The 23,152-nt window shown below is 36.1% G+C and overlaps 1 protein-coding gene across 2 annotated transcripts in view; it reads right to left on the reverse strand.

The window, feature by feature from the left end:
- Positions 1–5,246: 5,246 nt before the first annotated feature.
- The window catches only part of LOC150096071 (uncharacterized), a 229,974-nt gene continuing 212,068 nt past the window's right edge, over positions 5,247–23,152 (reverse strand). For both annotated transcript variants that reach the window (XM_090409310.1, XM_090409309.1), the window contains 3 exons: positions 20,279–20,358; positions 14,677–14,806; positions 5,247–5,577 (listed from right to left, as the gene is read on the reverse strand). In XM_090409310.1, coding sequence (XP_090265436.1) covers positions 5,530–5,577; positions 14,677–14,806; positions 20,279–20,358 — 258 coding nt within the window. In that variant the 3' untranslated portion in view covers positions 5,247–5,529. The remainder of the gene's footprint in view (positions 5,578–14,676; positions 14,807–20,278; positions 20,359–23,152) is intronic.

Below are 23,152 nucleotides of genomic sequence, written 5' to 3' on the forward strand. Positions count from 1 at the left end.
GACACACAGAATAAGAATTTGGAGTTTGATTATAGCATGAGAGAACATGACTGAATGAGGCATCATCGCTTTCCTCTTTGGTGAGGAATCATATAGGTAATCATAGCTTCAGAATTGCACGGGAAAGTTTCAAGGAAGAAAGAAGTTTATGTAGAATTACGAGAAAGGTAGTTCATCTTGAAACAATACAATGGGCAGAAGAATTCTGAGGTTTAGAGATCAGTAGTGTATTGAATTTAAGGAGTATTTGTTAACAACACTCTCAGCCATGTGCTAGAAATATAAAACCTAAAATAAAAATTGCGTAAAATAAAGTGAGAGGTGCGGAAACATTGCAGAAGGAATATATGTGTCAAGCTATGAAATTATTATTATTATTATGTGCAAAAATAATACAATTCTTGCGCTTTATTCTCCAAAGACAAGTCCGCTTAAATCTCATGTTAGAAGAGCAAGTACAACCAATTTCCACTCTTATTTATCCCAGTTGGCTGGCTGAAGGTTATTAATGATTTCATAGGCATTTAGGAAGGAGTGTATGGCAGACAACTGCTGCCATTACATGGTTCATTACCATAACACTGCATAAAAATTACACCAATACCTCGTCATCTATCAGCCAGCTCTTAGCTGTTGCTGAGAGCTGGCTAAGTTCTATCGCTGATACAATGGTATCCAAGAAATATAATATGGCAACGATCTACTGCCATCGCATAGTCACTAATGCTAATTCTGTTTTGTGATCTAAAATAGTGTGAATTCCGTGGGAGGATGTTCTTAAGTTTCAGGGTTAAAAACTTGAGTTTCCAGAGGGAACCCTATTTACTCATGCAAAAGCTTGACTAACTAGGGAACCGAATAGAAAAAAAAAAGCTTAAAAAAACTTCCTCTGTAGTCAACAACTGGAATTGAACTTATTCTCTTTCTTCAGCATATAGTTTACCTTATCGCACATTACTTGTGCGATAAGGGAAAGTGAGAAACAGGTTGAACACTACTATCAACAGGAATGCATGAAATTTTCTCTTTAATTTATAGCTCTTATGGCAACAAAACAGGTGTTCAACTTTGTTTTATGCAAATTTTAGGCTTTCTGGGTTACATTAGTGCCATATTCCTACCATCGGCAACTTTTCGAAGTAGTTTTTTTTTTTTTTTTTTTTTTCGTGGAATCCTTCTTTCCATGTCTTGATTAGTTTTACTGCCAAATTTATTGATGTTCCAGTTGTTAGATCAAGAGCTATGTAAGGCTCTGTATAATGGAAGTTTAATTATGGCCACTTTAATTTTGGGAAGAGTTATTTATGACAGTAGTCTTACCCAGAAATGTGATATCAACAACTCATCCTGGGAGAGCACTATATATATGGTGAATTCTTACAATTTATAACAAACTAATGATAAGTCTTAACCTAATTCCCCACAGGCATAGTGGTATTCTAAATGAAATTAACTAGAGCCAATTGTTCCTTTGGTCCTGTCAAATTTACAGTGATCTCTCAATCATCTTACAATTAACTGATCCTTGAAGGTAAGTGTGTCAGCTAACTTTATGTTCAGTACCATATAATGGTACCAACCGAGCCACTGGGGAGGGCAAATTAGTCTTCTCGGTGCCGGTCCCAAGCCCGGATAAATGGGGAGGGTTGGCGTCAGGAAGGGCATCCGGCCATAAAAAAAAACATGCCAAAACCAAGGATGAAATGTTGGATAACAGAGAAAGGACCACGGCTAGGGCATCCCCCGTAAGCGACACGCAGTTCTGTCGCCCGAGGACTGTGAGAAGTGGACTAGGGCTACTGAACCAAGGACGAGTTCGGCTAAAGAAGCGAGTCCAACAGAAAGAGAGTGTGTCTAAAGTAAGAATCGGGTCGCTGAATGTGGATAAGATGAATGAGAAGAGTAGGGAGATAGTGGACATGATGAGAAGAAGGAAGCTGAAGATCTTGTGCGTGCAGGAGAGAAGGTGGAAGGGCAATAAAGAAAAGGAGCTGGTGGAGGGATATAAACTGTTTTATAGTGGTGTGAATGAGAAGGGAAGAAACGGAGTTGGAATTATCATCGATAAGGAGCTGAAGGGTGGAGTCTGTGAGGTGTGCCAGAAGAATGATCGGATAATGAGCTTAAGCTTGAGATGGGAGGAAGTGTGGCTATGCCCCACAAGTAGGTTGTGATGAGGAAGAGAAAGACATTCTGGAGAGAACTTGACCAAGTAGTAATGGGAATCTCTGATGGTGAGAGAGTGATCGTCGGAGCAGATCTGAATGGGCATGTAGAAAGGAGACGAAGCTGTGAAGAAAGGGTACGTGGGGGTTGGAGCAGTGGTGAAAGAAATGAAGCAGGTAAAAGAATCATAGAATATGCTGTGGCTTTCGATCTGGCTATACCTAACACGTGGTTCAAGAAGAGAGTTGGGCATCTGATAACCTATAAGAGCGGGGATAGAATGAGTCAGATTGACTATATTATGTGTTGTAGGAAACATCTGAAAGAAGTGAAAAACTGTAAAGTGATTAATGGAGAAAGTGTAGCAGCACAGCACAGGTTGGTTGTGGTAGACTATGATATAAAAGGGGAAAAGAAGAATAGATGGAAGTGGCGGATACAGAGGAGAATAAAGTGGTGAAAATTGGAAGAGGAAGGCCCAAGGAATAAGTTTAAAGAAAAGCTATTGAAAGAAATGAAGTTACCAGAGGATGTGGAAGAATGGTGGGACATTAATAGTCAGAATATTAGAAAAATTGGAGAAGAGGTGCTTGGTATAACATCAGGAAAGGGACCGCCTGAGGATAAGGAGGCATGGTGGTGGAATGAGGAGGTGCAGTTGGAGATCAAGGAAAAGAAAGAGGCAAAGAAAAAATGGGACATGACTGGAACTAGAGCCGACAAGGAGGCATATAGATTAGCGAAGAAACATGCAAAGAGAGCTGTGACAAGGGCGAAAGCGAGGGCAGTTGATGAGGTTTATGAAGAACTGGAGAGAAACGGTGGTGAAGCTCAGTTGTTGAGAATAGCGAAAGCCAGAGATAAGGCCTCGAAAGACATAACATCAGTCAAGCAGATAAAGGATGTCTCAAGAATAGTATTACAAGAGGAGGACAAAATCAGAGGAAGATGGAAAGAATATTTCCGTAAACTACTAAATGAGGAGAATCCGAGGAGAGAGAGGTGTGAGGATGGAGAGGCAAACGAGAGACCGGTGCAAGACATAAGTAGAAAGGAAGTGAATTGGGTACTGAGAAAAATGAAGAATGGAAAGGCTGTGGAGGCAGACTGATACTTGGGGAAGTGTGGAAAAGTTTGGGCAGTGAGGGCGTGGATATGTTATGGGATCTGATGAGGAAAATAGCCCAACAGGAAAAGATACCAGAGGAATGGAGGAAAAGTATTCTCATCCCAATCTACAAAGGAAGAGGAGATGTTCAAGACTGTGGCAACTATAGAGGGATCAAGCTGATGTCACACACATTGAAAATATGGGAAAGAGTAATTGAAGGGATGATATGGCAGGAAACGAAAATTGGTGAGGAGCAGTTTGGATTTATGCCAGGAAGAGAGACAACGGATGCGATACTTGCACTAAGGCGATTGATGGAGAAATATAGAGAAATGCAAGTGGAGCTGCACATGGTGTTTATAGACCTGGAAAAGGTATATGACAAAGTGGCCAGGCAGTAGGTATGGAGGTATATGAGGAAGAAGGGGGGTGTCAGAGAAGTACGTGAGGTTGGTGAAGGAGATGTATGAGGGAACAGAAACTCAGGTCGGGTCTAGTGTCGGCATGACAGAAGGGTTTCCCCATTGTTGTAGGGCTACACCAAGGGTCAGTTCTGAGCCCCTACCTCTTTGACCTGGTCATGTACTAGTGGAGGATGTCAAGGAGGTACCATGGAGCATGCTGTTTGCCGACGACATTGCTCTTGAATCATTCCGAGAGAAGCTTGAAAATACCCTGGAATAGTGGAGAAAGGTATTGGAGGAGAGAGGCATGAGAATTAACCGGGAGAAGACCGAATATATGTCAACAGGGAGTGACGAAGATATGGTCATACGACTTCAGGGTGAAAGGATAATTTCAGGGAAGAAATTCAAGTACCTTGGGTCGGTTGTTGAGAGGAATGGTGACTTGGATGAGGAAATACAGCACCGAATAACATGCAGTTGGATGAATTGGAGGAAGATGAGTGGAGTCCTATGTGATAAGAGAGCGAGTTGTAAGAGGAAAGGGAAGCTGTATAAGATGGTGGTGAGGCCGGCGATGCTCCATGGTGCGGAGACATGGCCTATAACAAAGGCACAGGAGAGGAAGATGGAAGTAGCGGAGATGCAGATGTTGAGATGGATGAGTGGTGTGACAAAGAAGGACAGGATAAGGAATGACTACATCAGAGGAACGGTTAAGGTGGGACCAATTGGCAAGAAGATACAAGAAAGTAGGCTGAGGTGGTTTGGACGTAGAGAGGAAGGGTGAGGAGTATGTTGGTAAACGAGTGGAGTATATGGAGTTGGAGGGAAGGAGGAAAAGAGGCAGGCCCAAGCTCAGGTGGAGGGATAAGGTGACAGAGGATCTTAGGGAAAAAGGGTGGAGTCTGAAGGACGCCCTGGACCGGAGAATTTGGAAGAGGAAGGTTAAAGATCGGTGCGCCGACCTCGTTTAACATGGGAAAAGGCATAGTGAAAAAAGAAGACCATATAATGGTACCTTCGGTTATTGAATCCTTCAAATTATATGACTGGAAAACTGTTCTCCTGCTCTGTGTGAATTCACTCAAATACAAACATCAAGATTAAAAATTGTAACAAAAATGAATCTTTTTACTTATGCTACAAACGATTCACAGAGTAAAGAAGTGAGCAATATTATGCATTAACTGGTTATAAAATCCTGTAAATGCAGCTAACAGGAGTAAGTTATACACAGTTTTGTCCATTACAAAAAATATCACCCAAAGAACACTGACTATTAAGAAATATAACTAAGACTTAACTGAAGCAGATAATGTGTGATAGTATAGAAAAATGATAGAGAAATGAGTGAGAAAAACAACTTAAGTGAGACCAATATAACCCAGATTACCTTTGAATTAATTCATGTATTTATTTTTTTGATAAAAGTAATTTGTGATCTTAATTTTTAATCAATGGCACTGTTTAGTCTCTGAATATTTTTTTTTAACAATCCTGATTAACAACTTGATATTAAGGAAGAACAAGAAAATTTGAAAACAAATAATCTTTATTAATACTGTACATTTTGATCACACTATTCTTTCATAATAACAAGGGATAAAAAACTATAAAACACCTATATTACATAAAAAGCTTCAACTATTCTTTAATAAAAACTTTGATAAATTAAATATAGAGATTTCAGAGAAACTGAGATTTCATATTATGAAATTTTATTCACATTAAATAAAAAAAATAAAAAAAAAACACGGAAAGCTTTCTTTAATCAAAAAACGTTGTTTGTTCATAAATACATACGGTCTTTACCACCATTTCTAACATCTTGTATACTGATGACCATCATTTACTTAATCCATATGATGTGTTCTCTAAGGATTCAACAAGGCTCTAATTAAAAAGAAACAGAACAGTATCATTATTGCAATTTGCTGTGTATTCTTGTAGTTCATATTAAGGCTTAATGTAAGCATGAAGTCTAAATGATATGGTTTTCTAATATCTTCTGCATTTTTTTTTTTTTTTTTTTTGGTGTTATGTGCATTATTGCAATTCTTATTGTATCCCAGAAGATGGCTCTGTAACAAGAAAATACCAAATCCAGTAAATCTGTTTATTTCATTCAACTCTACTGTTTCCATTCCATTAAGCCTCAACATGAGTTTCAAGCAGCACCTAAGCCTAAATACACTATTCTTGTAGCACAAGTTAACAATTATTACTTAAATCTAATTTTCTATCTAATGAACAGATGCTATTAAATGTTCAATCAAGAATATTAATTAGGTGCACTTGTCACTGTCATGTGGGCTTCCATTACTTATAATTTCAAATTCATCTTAAATGAGATTTGCAAAATTCCATTAAACATCATCGTGTGTGATGTCTATGTAGGTTATTACATAACCACCTAACTGGCTATGGTGGAAGACATATCCATATTATATCCGAATGATATTTTAATTTGAATAGGACACTTTGAATCCATAGTTTAAATGACATCTAAGCATGTCATGGCAAGTAGGGTGATTCATTTTAGAAATTTAATTTTCATCAATTTACCAAGATATACACAGAAAATTAGCTCAGACAAGAAGCATATGTGTGATATGCAACATGCATTTTTACATATGCATAAGTAGTTTGTTTATAAATGGGTAATAATTTTACTAAAATAAGTTTTGGGTTAAGAAAATAACTATGAAAGCAATATAGCAAAAAGTGAAGGTTCCTATAGAGAGAGTACTGACAAAGAAAAAAAAAAACAGTGAAGTTGAATTTTAAAATTTCCACTAATAACTTTGGCGCTAATTTTAAGCTGTACTGGATAAAGAAAAATAACTTTAATCTTTGTTGAGATCTTTCAGCAAACTGCACATATCTTTAAATGGGCTCAATAACAGGTAGTATGTGCATGTCATCAAGAATGATTTGCACCATTTTAATTTACTTGATTAAAGTAATTCTCAGATTATTGCTGTTGAGAGTTGTAAAATTTTAAATATTTTATCAAAGGTCAAAAATATCAAAATCCTGAGACATAATTATACAAATTCATTAGCATAACAATATAGTTGACCCTTGAAACACGGGTTTGAACTGTGCAGATTCACTTATACACAATTTTATTTATTTTTTCAATAATATATCGGAAAATTTTTTGGAGATTTGCAACAATTTGAACAAACTCGCAGATGAACTGCATAGCCTAGAAATATAAACAAAATTGAGAAAAAGTTACATATTGCATGAATGCATAACATATACACAAATCTATTATAAAAAGTTAAAATTTATCAAAACTATGCATACAACAGACCATACATGGCACCATTCACAGTCTTCTTATTGTGCTATCTTCTATCGAAGGTCAGCGACCATCTTGGCGAACAAACTGCGCTCTTGTGCTAATCTGAGCAGTTGTGCACTGCTCTTTCCTGTCCACGTCTTGATGTTGTCAAACCATGATATACTTTTTCTTCCTCTAGTTCCTTTGCAATCAGTTCTTCCTACCAAAATAGTTTGTAGAAGTTGGTATTTGCTGTTTCTCATGATGTGGCCAAGATATGATGTTTTTCGTTTCTTGATTATTTGTACAAGATGTTTAGCTTTGCCAATGGATTTTAAGACATCTTCATTGGTAATTTTTTCTGTCCATGATATCTTTAGCATTCTTCTGTATAGCCACATCTCAAAGGCTTAGATTTTCTTGATGGTTGTCGCCTTCAATGTCCATGTTTCAACTCCATAGAGCAGAATAGACCACACGTAGCATTTCAGCATTCGGCATCTGACTTCCATGTTTAGGTCTTTATTGCAGAATAGTGTTTTCATTTTCATGAAGGACTGCCGTGCAACTTCAATCCTTGTCTTTATATCTATTTCTGGATCCCACCGTTCATTAAGCCAGCAACCAAGATATTTATATCTTGACACTTGATCAATATTTTTCCCATTGAGTGTCAGTTTCATTGATGAGGCTGGATGTTTGCTGATGATCATGTATTTTGTCTTGTTGATGTTTATATTTATTCCCATTCTTTGGCTTTCTATGTATACTCTGTCAATGAGTTTTTGGAGATCCATAATATTATCTGCAATTAGCACGGTGTCATCTGCATATCGTAGGTTGTTAACAATCTTTCCATTTATTGTGATTCCCTCTGGACATTCTTCCAATGCTTTTTTAAAGATTACCTCTGCATGTATGTTGAACAGGAGTGGTGAGAGCACACATCCTTGTCTCACTCCTCTTTTGATGTTAATATCACTGGTGGTAATGTTGTCTAATTGAACGGTAGCTGACTGATTCCAATACAGATTTGTTATTAGTCTTATGTCTTGTTCGTCTAGCCTTATTTGTTGAAGGACTTCTATTAAGTTAGTGTGTCTGACTTTGTCGAATGCTTTTTCAAAATCTATGAAACACATAAAGACAGATTTCTGTTTTTCTATGCATTTTTGTATCAATAATTGGGTACAGAAAAGGGCCTCTCTAGTACCAAAATCATTCCGAAAGCCGAATTGTGTTTCACTTTGAGTTTCTTCACTTTTTCTATAAATGCAATTCTGAATTACTTTCAAAAATATTTTTAATGTTTGGCTCATTAGACTAATAAGTCGGAAGTCACCATAGGAATTCGCTTTGGGTTTCTTTAGTACAGTGATAAATGTAGATTTGAGCCAATCTGATGGAAATTCATCACTTTCATATATTTTATTAAATAGTTTTTCAAGAAGTTTGATGTTATCTGGTTCTATTAATTTTAAAAATTCTGTTTGCACACCATCTGGTCCACTGGCTTTTCCTGTTTTACTTGTTCATATAGCATTCTCTATTTCGCATTTCATGATTGCTGGTCCTTGAATGTTATCTTTTATATTTATAGGCTTCTGTCTAGTATCATTAAAAAGTTCTGTTACATATTTTATCCAAATCTGTGCTTTATTCTCTTCTTCTAGAACTATTTTTCCATTTTCGTCTCTTAGAGACACTATTTGCTTTTTCCTCAGTTTTCTGGAAATTTCGTTGATTTTCTTATACAGATTGAAATTATCATGTTTCTTCTGAAGCAGTTCAATTTCAGTACATAAATTTTTCATCCAATTTTCCTTGGCTTCTTTTATTTTTTTCTTGATGATGTTAAGTGTTTCTGTATACCTGGCTAGGTCTTTGTTTTTCTACATTCTTCTTGTATCAATAAGAGAAAGAATCTCATCTGTCATCCATTCCTGTTGTTTTATATTATTCACATAACCTACTTCTTCAATACTTGTTATGATGGCATTCTTTAAGCTATTCCAAAGAGATTCCGCACTTTTATTTTCTTCTATGTTAATCTGTTGTAATCACAGGTTAAGCTGTGTCTTGGCACTTTTATTTATGTTCAGGTCTTTCAGTTTTTCTACATCAATTTTCTTTTTCTTCTTTTGTGATTTTTTAGCTGATTTTAATCTAAGACATGCTTCTGCAACTATGGGATTGTGGTCTGATGAGAAATCTGCTCCAGGATAAGTCTTTGCACTCTTTATACTACTGTGGAATCTTTTATTTATCAGTATATAATCAATTTGATTTCTGACAATGTTATGTTGATTATCTTGAGGCGATTTCCAAGTGTACAGTCTTCTGGGTGGAAGTTTAAACCAGGTATTTGCTATTGTTAGATCTTCTTCATGACAGAACTGGACTAGGTGATCTCCTCTGTCATTTCTGGTGCCTAAGCCATGTTCGCCAACAATTTCTCCATCACTATGTTTATATCATGTTTCTTTGTTAGGTTTTTAATCTCTTTTAGGTGTTCATAAAACTCAACATCTACTTCACTTTTGTCAGCTGTGGGTGCATAAGCTTGGATGATATTTATGTTAACAGGGTTTCCCTTAAGTTTTAACAGCATTATCCTTTCAGAAAATGGAATCCAATTTATTACTGATTTCTTCATCTATTACAGCTACACCATGTCGATGTTTGTTCTCATCATTCCCAAAGTAATACATTGTCATATTATCTTGTTGACACTTTCCAGATCCTGGCCATCTTGTCTCGCAAATTCCCAAAATCCGGATGCCCAGCCTCTTCATTTCTCTTGTGGCATTTCTTAATTTGCCAGCTTCATACAGAGTTCTGACATTCCAAGTTGCAATTTTAAAAGTGGACACCATTTTGAGTCCGGAGATTCTTCACACCCTGTCCCATTTAAGGGACGCCGGGAACTTGGGGAAATTGTAAGGGTTTGCTCGCCATGGTGGTTGTTCTAGAGATAAGGTAGAGCAGTAGTTTCTCCGTTTGCTTTCTGCTCCGCAGTATTAAAGACGTACACAATATAATCATATTGCCATCTGCAAATCTCTGATCACAAGCTTTTCCATCATCATTTGGCTTCAACCTTGTGTCAGTACTGACACTGCTGCTTCCCAATGTCAGTGGCAGTGACCCGCAGGTGCTTATTTAATGGCAGCACTACTCGGCATGTCACCGAGTTGTCGTTGGGCTTTGTGAGGTTTTAAGTGAAACATAGTTGATACTTCTGCTCCCCCACACCCTGATAGCTCAGTCGCTGTTGGTCCACGGCTGCTTATTTGCCAGATTGCTCTGCTTATATCGCAGCTAGCCTCCATATCTGAAGGCTGTTCCCCGATCCGCCATCTGGGGATGCACCCGGTAGTAGTCAGCTCTGCCCCGGGATTCACAGTCAAGAGAAAGTAAATAAATGTAAAGATGCATTTTTGAATCATAACTGCATAAAATTAACTGTTATTAATTGATTAGTATAAAAATTTTATAACAATTCATTCATTAGTGTATAGGTGTTAGTATACCATAAAGCACTCGTATTGCTGCTGCTTTATTATGTCTGTAAATAAATATGAATTTCTTTTTCACCTTATTTTTTCATTTTTGATATCTAGTTTTAGTAATACATATAACATGTACAGTATTTTGTATTGTATAAGACAATATTGATGTAGGTACCAACACACACACATGCACGATTCATCTTGTATACAGATGATGTGAGTGTACAGTATCAATAAATACAGTACTATAAATGTATTTTCTCTTCCTTCTGATTTTCTTTTTTCTAGCTTACTTTATTGTAAGAATACAGTATATAATACATATAACATACAGAATGCATTAATCGACTGTCTATGTTATTGGAAAGGCTTCCGGTCAACTGTAGGCTATATAGGTATTAGTAGTTAAGTTTTTCGGGAGTTAAAAGTTATACCCTGATTTTCGACTACATGTGTGTGTGTGTGTGTGTGTGTGGAGGGGGCTAACCCCGCATTGTTCAAGGGTCAACTGTAAATGTTCTTTAGTTATTTACACCGGGATCATTTTTTATCCACTCTTTTTTTTCATATCAATCCCATCCATGAAAGGTTGAAAACCTAGAGTATCATGTTAGTACCACAAGTGAATTAAGAATTACATAATCCAGAAAGCCTGCTCTCTAGACATCAAACAGCATTTTTCAAGTCAAGCTATACTCTGCATGGAGCAGCATGGGTTTACTAAAGGAAGGTCATGTTTCAGCAATTTGCTCATATTTTAAAACAACGTTACAGCTGAGATGGATAAAGGGAATGGATACATTATGATAATGTTGGATTTTTCTAAGGCATTCGATAGGATACTACATGAAAGACTGTTGCATGAAATGGAGAATACAGGATTGGAATATAAACTCTTGACTTGGATCAGGGGATGGTTGACAGACAAATATCAAAAAGTGGTATACAGCGGGTGTGAATCCAAGATTTAAGGTGATCAGTGGTGTACCTCAGGGTTCAGTCCTTGGGCCATTATTGTTCAATCTATACATTAATGACATCAGGCAGGGTCTAACATCAGATGTGCAACTGTTTGCTGATGATGTGAAGATAGGCACGGCAATCAGAGATGCTACTGGTATTCAGACCTTACAAAATGATTTGAATAGGCTGGAAATTTGGGCAAACAAAAATATCTATCAGTTTAATGTTAGTAAATGTAAATTTATGTACTTTGGAGTAGTGAGATTTTCAGCGGCATATTATATTAGCAGGGTTATGCTCTATGGATGTGAGGCCTGGGTACTCCTGAGAAAATCTGAAAGGAGGATATTGGCATTCGAGAGGAAGTGCTATAGAAAGATCTTAAGGGATAAGCTGGATCCAGAACGTGAACAATGAGGAAATCTATAGACGAATACAACCAAAAGAAAACCTGACACGAAAATAATCAAAAGGAAACTACGTCTATTTGGTCATGTGTGTAGAATGAACAATGAGAGAAAATTAAAAATGTTGCTGTTTGGAATGATTGAAGGAAAGGACAAAAGAGGAAGACCAAACAGAGAATGGGGGTGATGACATTGTCAAACGGTGTGGAAACTCCATACACAAACTGAGTCATCTTGCACAAAATAGAATGCAGTGGAAAAATCTTATGAAGATAGCATCAGACACTTACGGTTGTTGAACCCATGGTTGTTGTTGATTATGCTACAAGAACTGAGGGGGACAAATTGGTGGATATGAATTTGAAGTTCAAAGGTCACATAACAAAAGTTGCAAATACAACCTGGCAAATAATTGTGATGTTGAAGCAAACCTTGACATCTAAGGATAAGGAAGTCATTTTGCCTCTTTATAAGGCTTCGATTAGACAATACCTGGATTATTGTGCACAGATTTGGTCTCCCGGATTCCAAGAGGATAAAGAAGCTATGAGAGGGTGCAAAGAAGAGTAATATAGATTACATGTGTTGAGGCTTAAGTGCTGTGAAGAAAAAAAAAAGGACTATTCTTTGAATCTGCATCTGCACTCAGGAATCAACCTAATTTAAACAAATACAGTTGCATTCAACTTCCCAAATTTTGGGAAACTTTAATTATCAGAGATCCCTCTTTACATCCCAGGCCACCTGCAAATGCTCATAGAGGGCGCACCACCTACATAGGACTTTAGTTTCACTTTGTATTGTATTTGTGTGTGTTGTTACAAAACATTTTTGTAATCCCAGAAGATGTCTCTGTGATGGAGACAAAATATTGGAAGTATTAAAATTAGTTTTAATTCTTTCTCAGTGCTGTTAATATTCCATTAAACCTCTAACATGAGTTATATAGATTATATCTGGATTTATGGAATTTATATTATGAGGACAGATTGTATGTGGATTACTCACTGTGATTAAAAGGATTAAACTAAATTAAATTTAGTTTAATCCTTTATCCAAGTGTGGGAAAAAGTATCTTCAGGACTAGGGTAAGGTAGTACAACATCGGGCAACTTGTTGCAAAGGTGAAGCAAGCTAACATCACTCCTATCTCAGTATCTCCCATAATGCAAAACACATCTCCTTGCAGATATGTATAATGTTATGCATTAAGGGAAGGGCCACTACCCAGACTAGTTTTGACCTTTATTGAGGTCACTTTAGTGGGAACCAGGCCCAAGTGGAGATACCAGGCAGAAGCATTAGCAAGTTCATCTCTACCTATAGGAGTTGCCACACGGTGTGCCACCTTTTTTATTAAATTACTCCGGATTTAGAGAAAGATGTTGAAAGTTTATTTTTCACTTGGTTAGACTATAATAAATTTAGTTTAATCCTTTATCCGAGTGTGTGCAAACAAAGTTTGCATCTGAAAGTATCTTCAGGACTAGGGTAAGGTAGTACAACATCGGGCAACTTGTTGCAAAGGTGGAGCAAGCTAATATCACTCCTATCTCAGTATCTCCCATAATGCAAAACGCATCTCCTTGCAGATATGTACAATGTTATGCATCCTTCTCTAAATCCGGAGTAATTTAATAAAAAAAAAATGGTAGCACACCGTTTGGCAACTCCTATAGGTAGAGATGACCTTACTAATGCTTCTGCCTGGTATCTCCACTTGGGCCTGGCTCCCACTGAAGAGACCTCAATAAAGGTCGAAACTAGTCTGGGCAGTGGCCCTTCCCTTAATGAATAACATTATACATATCCGCAAGGAGATGTGTTTTGAATTATGGGAGATACTGAGATAGGAGTGATGTTAGCTTGCTCCACCTTTGCAACGAGTTGATGTACTACCTTACTCTAGTCCTGAAGATACTTTCAGACGCAAACTTTGTTTGCCCACACTTGGATAAAGGATTAAACTAAATTTATTATAGTCTAACCAAGTGAAAAATAAACTTTCAACATTTGTTGTTTTTAGTTATGAGTAATATGAAGAACCCCAAATTTTAAATTGATTTTCTCATCTTAACTTTACATGATGATTTACAAAATAAATGAATAAATAAAATAAAAGCATTTGAAACCCAGTTTACTTATAAAGAGAAAGGAAATGGAATTATGCAGCTACTAAAAACTAGTTACCTGGAATAGCAAGTGATAAGAGGAACAAGTGGCTTGAAAGTGTTGGATCTTGTGATAGCAGAGAATCTGTCCATAAACAAGGTACATATTCCTACTATGCTATTTAATTTAATATTTGAAGATATTAAAATATGAGTAGAAACAGAATGCTGCAGTATCTGCAGATCTGTGTGACAGAGAATCGAGTGAAAGAGAGCAAAGAAATCAATGATTTATATAAGCATTATTATTATCTGAGACCTCCAGGGAGTCAAGGCCTCATCGAGGGAGGCTGTAAATTACCCAACCCAGTTATCATACCTTTCCTTAAATTCATTTACGCTAGATGCACTCACTACCCTTAAGGGCAAATTATTCCACTCACACACTGCTCTCTGAGAGGAAAAACCTACCTCTTACCCCTTTCTTATAAATGATTAATTATTCAATGATACCAAAGGTTGCTTTAGGGAAACTACTGCATACTCACCATCTACTGGGATTAGCAGATGGTAAGAGTTTTGGAACTGATAAAGAAGTTTTTTTGGAAAAAAAAATACATGAGGTAAAGAGAAAGCTTTGTTTTCATATTAATACTTTTTTAATTATTTATTTTTTATTACCTTATGCTATATAATAAAATTAATACCTGAATAATGTTCATATCACATTTGGAGAATCCTTTTGCTGAAAACAATTCTGTAACTTGATTTTTTCCATGTGGAATTTGTGTCATTAGTTGCCAGAACTGTACATTCAATTCCACATCTGCCAAGGTACTAAAAGAAGAAAGCAAATAAGTTTTTAATATAATGATATATTTCAATTTATTTTGTGTTGGTAAAGCAGAAGTATAAGCATGAGCATAATCAGCTGACAGTAATTTAAAATACTTAATTCCCTACAGTTATTAATGGTATTAATGGTAATGTTTCTGGTCAGGATGGTTTAAAGATTGGGTATTTGTTTTCAGCTTATAGTGTGTACACCAAATTTGACATTTTTTATGTGAAATAGAAAAAATATCAAATTTGATGGACACACTATAAGCTTAAACTAAAAATAAATACCCAATCTTTAAACCATCCTGACCAGAAATATTACAATTAACAACTGAAACATTGTTTTAATGATTTATCTAAATTAAGAATGGTTCAGTACATCTATTTATCAAGACTGATAGTGCAATTATGATCAATTTTGTTTAGATATTAGTGTATAAAAAATTGTATCTACCAATATCTAAGCTAAACCATCATCATCAAATTTCTGCCATGTATCCTCAAGGGGTGTACAGGATATGAGAGTACTACATGAAAAAAATTACATCACTACTAACTTCCTATCTACAATTTTCCTCCAAATCAATCTGTTACTTGTCAAGGCTCCAACATTATCAGATCTTATATTTTCATCTAAGGCACTTTGAACCATATCAATCCACCTATATCTTGATCTTCCTCTGGGTCGTTTTGTTGCCAACCTGGCAGAGCACATTTGTTTTGCTAATCTTTCTTCGCCCATTCTGTTTAAGTGACCATGCCACCTGAGATTACATCTGAGATTAGATCTGCTAACGCATTCCTGGATGCTGACAATGTCAAATTCTTTCCTAATATCCTCGTTTTTAATATGATATTGCCATTGATGCCATCTGTTCACGCCTATAATCTTTCTCAGGACTCTCATATCTACAGTCTCTAGTCTTTGGTCAAGTGTTTTACTTCTGACCCAGCTCTCAGATCCATAAGTTAAAACTGGTTTGAACACTGTCTCATATAGGTAATTTAGTGTTCTGACTAATTTCTCTCTTATTCCATATGAATTTATTCAATTGACTTTCCACCATACCAGCTTTGCCGATTCTGTTGGCTATTTCTATATTTAATTTACCATCTTCACTAAAAATTGTGCCTAAGTAGCTGAAATGTTTTACTTGTTCCACAGGTTCTCCATTCACAACACAGTTGACATTTTTAATGATTCTGCCTATTTTCATTGTCTTTGTCTTTTTATTGCTGACCTTCATACCATATCTATTACAACAGTTATTCAATTTAGTCAGAGAATCTTGCAGACTTGTAGCGGATTTATTTAGAAGTATAACATCATCCACATAAAGCAAAGAGCTGACATTAATATCTCCAATTTTGGTATCATGTTTAACACATTCATTGCCAATCATGCGATATCGCATGATGCGAGTTCTCACCAAACGGCCGATCAAGCGTTATCGCGTGGACGTCGCTATCAAGTAAAAAAAAAATTGGCCACCATACGAAATTCCAATTTTCAGCTTGGTAATGAACGTGTTAATATCACTTTCCTTCATAATGTGATCCATATAGATAATGAATAAAAGAGGGTATAATGTACAATCATGTCTCACACCAGATTTAACATTAAACCATCTTCCTGTACTTCCTTCATTCTAACTGCTGACTTACAACTCAAATAAAGACTAAGTATTGCTTGATATAATTCCCCATTGACACCATATAACTGTAGCGTATTGAATAGCTTCTCTCTTGGCACCTTGTCATATGCCTTTTCCAAATCGACAAAACTTAAATACAGAGCTTTGTTATATTCCTATGCTTTCTCGACCATTTGTCATAAAGTGAAGATCTGATCGTGACAGCCTCTATTTGACCTGAAACCAGCTTTTCTTCCACGTTTCTCAAGTATACTTGCATAAATCTTGCCGGAACACTCAGTAGGGAAATACCTTTGAAATTCTGACATTCAGTTTATTTCCCTTTTTATATATGGGCACTATGAGAGGTCTACTCCAATCATTTGGAATTAGTCCCTCTGTCCAGGCTTCTGAACTATGCAGTGCAGCCACTGTAAGACTTTTATACCACCATACTTCAACATTTCTGGTCGAATATCATCTACCCCTGCTGCCTTTACACATTTCAAGCCTTTGATGGCTTTTTCTACTTCAAGTATGGATATGTATTCCTGACTGCATGCCTGGTCAGTGTTTTTTACCACTGTGCTATCACTGCTTGTTTCATTTAGCAATTTTTCGAAGTAATTACTCAATACTTCAAGGATATCTTTTTCTCCCGTTTTCATGTCACCTTTATCATCTCTAACTTCTTTTACAGCACTCTTTCCTCCATTCCTAAGCTTCTTCAACAACCTCCAGAATATTTTGCCACATTCTTGATATTTATTTTCTATGTTCTTGCCAAAGTCCACCCATGACTTTTGTTTAGCTAGTTTTACACACTGTTTAGCTTTCTTACATTTGTCTCTGTATTCTCCAAGAGCACAAGCTGACTTATCTGCCAGGAATTTTTGATATGCTGTCTTCTTTTCCTTTACTGCCTCTTTAACTTCCCGTGTCCACTATGGAGTTCTAATTTTTCTATCCTTGCAGACAACTTCACCAGATGCCTCTCTAGCTGAATCAATCAGGTTTTCTTCAAGGCTTGCCATTGAATCTCCAAAGTTTGGAGATTCAGTGGCAAGTACACTCTGGTTCCTGTTCTCAAACTCTTTCATTTTTTCTTCAATAATCTTTGTGTATTTTAGTCTACAGTTCACAACTGAGAGCTGCTCAACTTTTATTCGCTTTAAATCTTTCTTACATGTTATTCTTTTCAATATGAAATTTAATTTTACCCTGCTCAAGACTAAATAGTGATCACTTCCAATTTCAAATCCTCTGTACACTTTGGTGTCCTGCACCGGGGAGAAAACATCACAATCAACAATAACATAGTCAACGAGACTTTTCTTATTTCTTCAGATGAAAACCATGGTCATACAATCCTTTGGGATAGATCTAACATTTTCCGTTGCCATGATGAATTGGAGAGAAAAACTGAAGATTCTGGAGAAATCATCCTCAACCCTATACATTTAAATAATAATTTAAGCTATAATCTCCCAGCCTGTCATTCTGCTGTGATCAAATACTGGCGCTCCCAAGATGCCATAGGCACGCACTCACCCAACAACGTGACCAGTGAAGGAACTACTTTGAATACGTTAACTACAACGTTTTCATGTTAAATATATATATTGACTTTCCTGTGCTAATCACAGTTTTTTATCTTCAATATTTAAGGTTTTTTCTTTTATAAAAACACCTGAAGAAGGCTGTAAGAAGCCGAAACTAGTCATGTGATACTATTAAACGTTTTTCCTTTTTTCTTGGGTTTTGTCATTAAATTCTTAAAAAAAAAGTTTATATATATATATATATATATATATATATATATCTATCAGGAATTTGATGATAATGATGAATTTTTTTCTGTTTCCCCACTATTTCTTTTGCTTCGTGGTACTGGAGTGTGGGATGATTAGCATTTTTACCCTATATTGTATAGTGATCACCTGCTGACTATGTAAATAATTATGTAATAATTATTTACATAGTCAGCAGGCGAGTTATCTTGACAACTGAAATCTTACAAGCAGATACAAATGCCTTTACTATGTCATGAGGAAAACAAAGTCTCATAATACAAAATCTTAAAAAGCAAAATAAGGTAAGACACAATGGACATATTTATTGAACAGTAGTTATGTCTTAATATCAAGAGCATAGGTGAAAATAGTCAATAATATATTTTAAAAATGCCACATGAATCATATCATTTGTTTTATTGTCACACTCAAAAAGTGGTATATCTTATTCCAATTTTTTATTTCTTCTTGTAATTCATCATTGTATTTATAATGGTTTTGATACTAGGCAAAACATTTGAGTAACTATTCACATCAATGTCATAAACAAAGCAAAAAGACTACCTTAGGGAGTTCTTTCAAATATGTAGCCAGCTGAAGAAAGAATGATTATGGTTGGTGAAAATAGTAAAACAATAACCACCATGGAGGATGTAGTTGAGATATTAAACAAGTAGTTCATGAAAGTATTTCATCCTCGTGAATGTGGTATAATGCAAAGTTGTGGTTGAAGTGTTGGAGAAGTTCGTGAGGATCAAGATACAGAACTGGGTTGACAACAGTGGCATTCTCTCCGATTGATAGTGGGAATGCTAAAGGAAGACCAAGTTTTAGTAATCTGCTTACTTATTACAAGAAGGTGACAAGTGAACTGGACAACGGAAGATGCCCCATCTGTTCTAGTTTAACTATCAACTAATCATGTAGAAATCTATCAACAGCCTTTGCATGATTAGTTGATAGTTAAACTTGAACAGATGGGGTTAGTATTAGATTAGTGTATTAGATTGGAGACTGGCTATCTGATAGATATCAGGAAGTTGTGTATGGGAAGCAATGTCCTAGAAGAGGCAAGTGGTGTGCCTCAAGGGAATGTTTAGGACCACTACTGTTTAATTTGTATGTTAATAAAACTAGGGAAGATTTAAATGGGAACATTTAGTTGTTTGATGATGCACAGCTGATAAGAGCTATAGGGAGTAGAGCAGATGTGACTTAACGAGAGGACTTGAACTGACAGAGATCTTGGGTGATGGTAAATAGGAACCTAAAATTTAGAAGATATACTACTAAAAATTGTGAAAATAGCACAATGAATTCTGGCAATGATGCAGAGGACAATGGCTTGAAGACAGGATATTATGATCCCATTATATAAGTCCTTGATTAGGCATATATGGACTACTGTGCACAGATTTGGTCACCTGGTTTTCAAAAAGATGAGGAGATATTGGAAATGGTACAGTGGCAATTATTTAAGGTGGTTTCTCATCTCTGGAATGTTAAGAATGAAGGAAGGTTGAGAAAATGCAATCTGCAGAGTCTAGTGGATAGGAAGAGGGGGAGGGGCATGATAGAGGCATATAAGTTGGCCGTTTTATCAGATTAACAATGAAAAGGTTTTTCATAGAATGGTGAGAGATGGGAGGAGAACAAAAGGTAATTTCTGTTAGTTGTATAAGGAGGGTATAAACAAGTGAAAGCAAGTTTTCTGCATGGAGAGTGGTGAATGATTGGAATGCGCTGTCTGAAAGTGTGGCAACTGCAGAAAATGTGACCATATTTGAGGCATGTTATGATGAGCTGTGTGTGTGTGTGTCAGAGAGGGACATCCAATGATGAGTATGACTCCATGGTGGTCTGAAGATAATACTTATGATTTAATGATTATATTTATGACATTTCTCAGTCTACAAAACAAAAAAAAAATATTTAAAGCATTTTTTATACAGTGTATAAAATAGTAGTATTACTGTGTAATTTGTGCATGTTAAATGTATTTTGGTAGAAGAATATGAGAAAGTATTATATAAAATACTCACCTAACAATGACTGCAAAAAAGTGGCAATGAGTTTCATTCACTAGTTTCAATCTTTTATCAAGATCATGTAAAAGAATGCCCTAAAATAAAATAAATGATCATGATGTATATTTCAGGACAATGAATACTTCCAGATATTAAAAATCATACAATTTTATTTCGGCAAGGACATTAATAAATATGGAATTTGGAATCATTATCCAAATGAGCTTTAGAGATTAAAAGTATGAATGAATAATCCTAATGTTTATGAGAAATTATCGAAGTAAGTGATCACAGGTTATTATCTGTTTCTCTCTCTCTCAACAAAGAAAACTTGCACTTATGTGTACAATTGGAGAAATGACAATAGGCCTCCTGATGGTATTCAGGGTATATAAATAGCTACTAATGCAAAAGGCACTAGTAGCTATTTATATACCCTGATGATGGATGGGATCCAATCATCACAGATTATTCTGCATTGCAGAACCATAGACTTGAGACGAATAATCCAGCTTTGAACATACAAGCTCCCAATAAAGATGAAACAATGAAGATCAATCTGCAACCTATTCAATATAGGATAAAGTGCAAAGGAGATTCAATGCACTCTTGCACCTTTTCTCTAAGCTGATGAATATATGTGCAAGGAAAGATGAGTCCCAAGAACTTACATTTGTTATTCCAATAGCTTCTGTTGCTATTGGAATTATTGGAATTAATTCAGGTTCTGGGTGGAAAGTGCATTTTTGACAGTGTACACAGACTTTTTTCTGCTGAAAACCTGAACCCATTACTAAGAACCCATAGAGAAACACAACCAATTGCTTGGTGAAGTTGTCTTTCAATTATCCTCATGTTACGAGAGTGACAGTAAATTATGAAGTCATCAACATATACAGTATTGTCTACAGTAAGAGGAAGCTGTCAGTGATTGAGTTAACTTTGATAGCAAAATGTGTCAAACTTAAAACATAGCCTTGGGAATACTCTGTTCTTGATGATATGGCCGAGATAGCATACTTCTCACTTTGACCTGGAAAGCTTACCTGGACAGAGAGTTTTAATAATTCTCTTTTGAATTATTAAAAAGAAAACTGAAATCAGATGTTCTTGCTTCAGGAATGCATCTCTTATACAAGTTTCTAACAGACAAAATGGTCTAAAGTTGAACGATGTCTACAAAAGCCACGTTGTGTATTGAAGAGAAGATCGTTGCTTTCTAAATACCAGCAAAGTCTGGCATTAACCATTTTCTCTAATATCTTACAAAGACAGCTGGTCTGAGCAATTGTGCAATAATTATTTGCTTGTGTCTGGTTTTGGGATAGCAATGACAACTGACTTATGCCAAGAATCCAGAAACTCTTCCTCTGCAAGTATTCTGTTGTATATAAAAGAAGGGATCCACAGAAGATAATGGTAGATGTTTTATCATTTCATAATGGATGCCATCAGGTCCTACTGCACTAGGATGAGACAGCATAAGAGCTCATTTTAGTTCCTCCTTAACAAATGGCTGATTATAGCTCAAGCCCATTGGTAGAAAAATTTAGCTGCTCTTTCAATATAAAAAATCAGGATGGTATGAAGCTGTTTCTGAGATTCTGGCAAAATTTTTTCCCAAGTATCTGCAATAGCTCTGGAATCAGTAAAAACACATCAATTATAGTCTAAGATAGACAAACAGCATGTTCTGCAGGGTGATCATAAAGTTGTGCAACCAAAAGTTTGAATTTATACCAAATGTTTCCAAATCATTATAATCATTATCACCATCATATTATTACAAACTATCGGAGACACTGAGTTCACTGTGATGTATACAGGTTGTTCTCAGTGTAGATTTGTTCATTGTGGAAGTGAAATATATTTTTCTCAGCTGCAAGTTTTTATTTTGGAAAGTTATTTCACTAATTGTTCTTATGCATGTGTTGCCAAGGAATTTCATGAGAAATATTTGAGTATAGCAGTCCCTCAGAGAAGTCAGAGATAATGAGATTAGTGCAGCATTTTTGGGAAACTGGATCTGTTGTAGATAGGAATCTGCTCTTGAAGACCCTCCATTTTGACTGATGATAAAATGGATGAGGTAAAGCGAGTCCACAACAACAACAACAACAAAAAAAAAGCCCCATGAAACTTGCAATGCAAACATCAATGTAATATGGTAGTGCTCAGAAAGCTACAAGATTTGTTACACCTTCATATCATGCACACTCAAGTCCATGAACCGAAGGACCGAGATAAAGGCAAATGAATAATCTTCTGCAAATGGTTACACACATTCATTAAAGAAAGTGGTATAGAGATGCTTGATCGTTTTCTTCAATGACGAGGCATAGTTTCACCTCGGTGGTGTGTGAATAGTTAAAACAATAAGATTTGGTCATGTGAAAATTGACATACTTTTCATGAGAAAGTTTTGCATTCTCAAAAAAAAATTAGAGTTTGGTGTGCGATTTCACACTGTCGCATAGTAGGACCCATTTTCTTTGAACAACAGTGAATAGTTGCATCTACCAAGACATCATCACACAGTTTGTGGCACTCCTTAATGGAAGAGAACGTCATTGTTGGTTCCAGCAATACAGCACCACGTGCTATGTGCCGAATGGTACTGTGCATTTTTTTGCACAGTACTATTCGACAGCAGTGCAAGAATATTTCAGAGACTATCTCATCTCGAAAGAATTGTAGGCTCCAAATTCACAAGATTTTTTCCTTGGGGGATATCTCAAAGGTGCTGTTTATTGGAATAATCCTCACACACTGGACGAACTAAAAATGAACATTTCAACAGTGTGCAGGTGCTTCACAAGGTGGCATTAAACTTGGTAAAAATAGTGCGAGTTTGCATTCAAGAAGGAGGTGGGCACTTTCAACATATGT

The sequence above is a fragment of the Typopeltis vanoorti genome, chromosome 19 (genome assembly GCF_054136105.1).
Source record: "Typopeltis vanoorti isolate ZY-2024b chromosome 19, IOZ_Tvanoo_1.0, whole genome shotgun sequence".
NCBI classification, from domain to species: domain Eukaryota; kingdom Metazoa; phylum Arthropoda; class Arachnida; order Uropygi; family Thelyphonidae; genus Typopeltis; species Typopeltis vanoorti.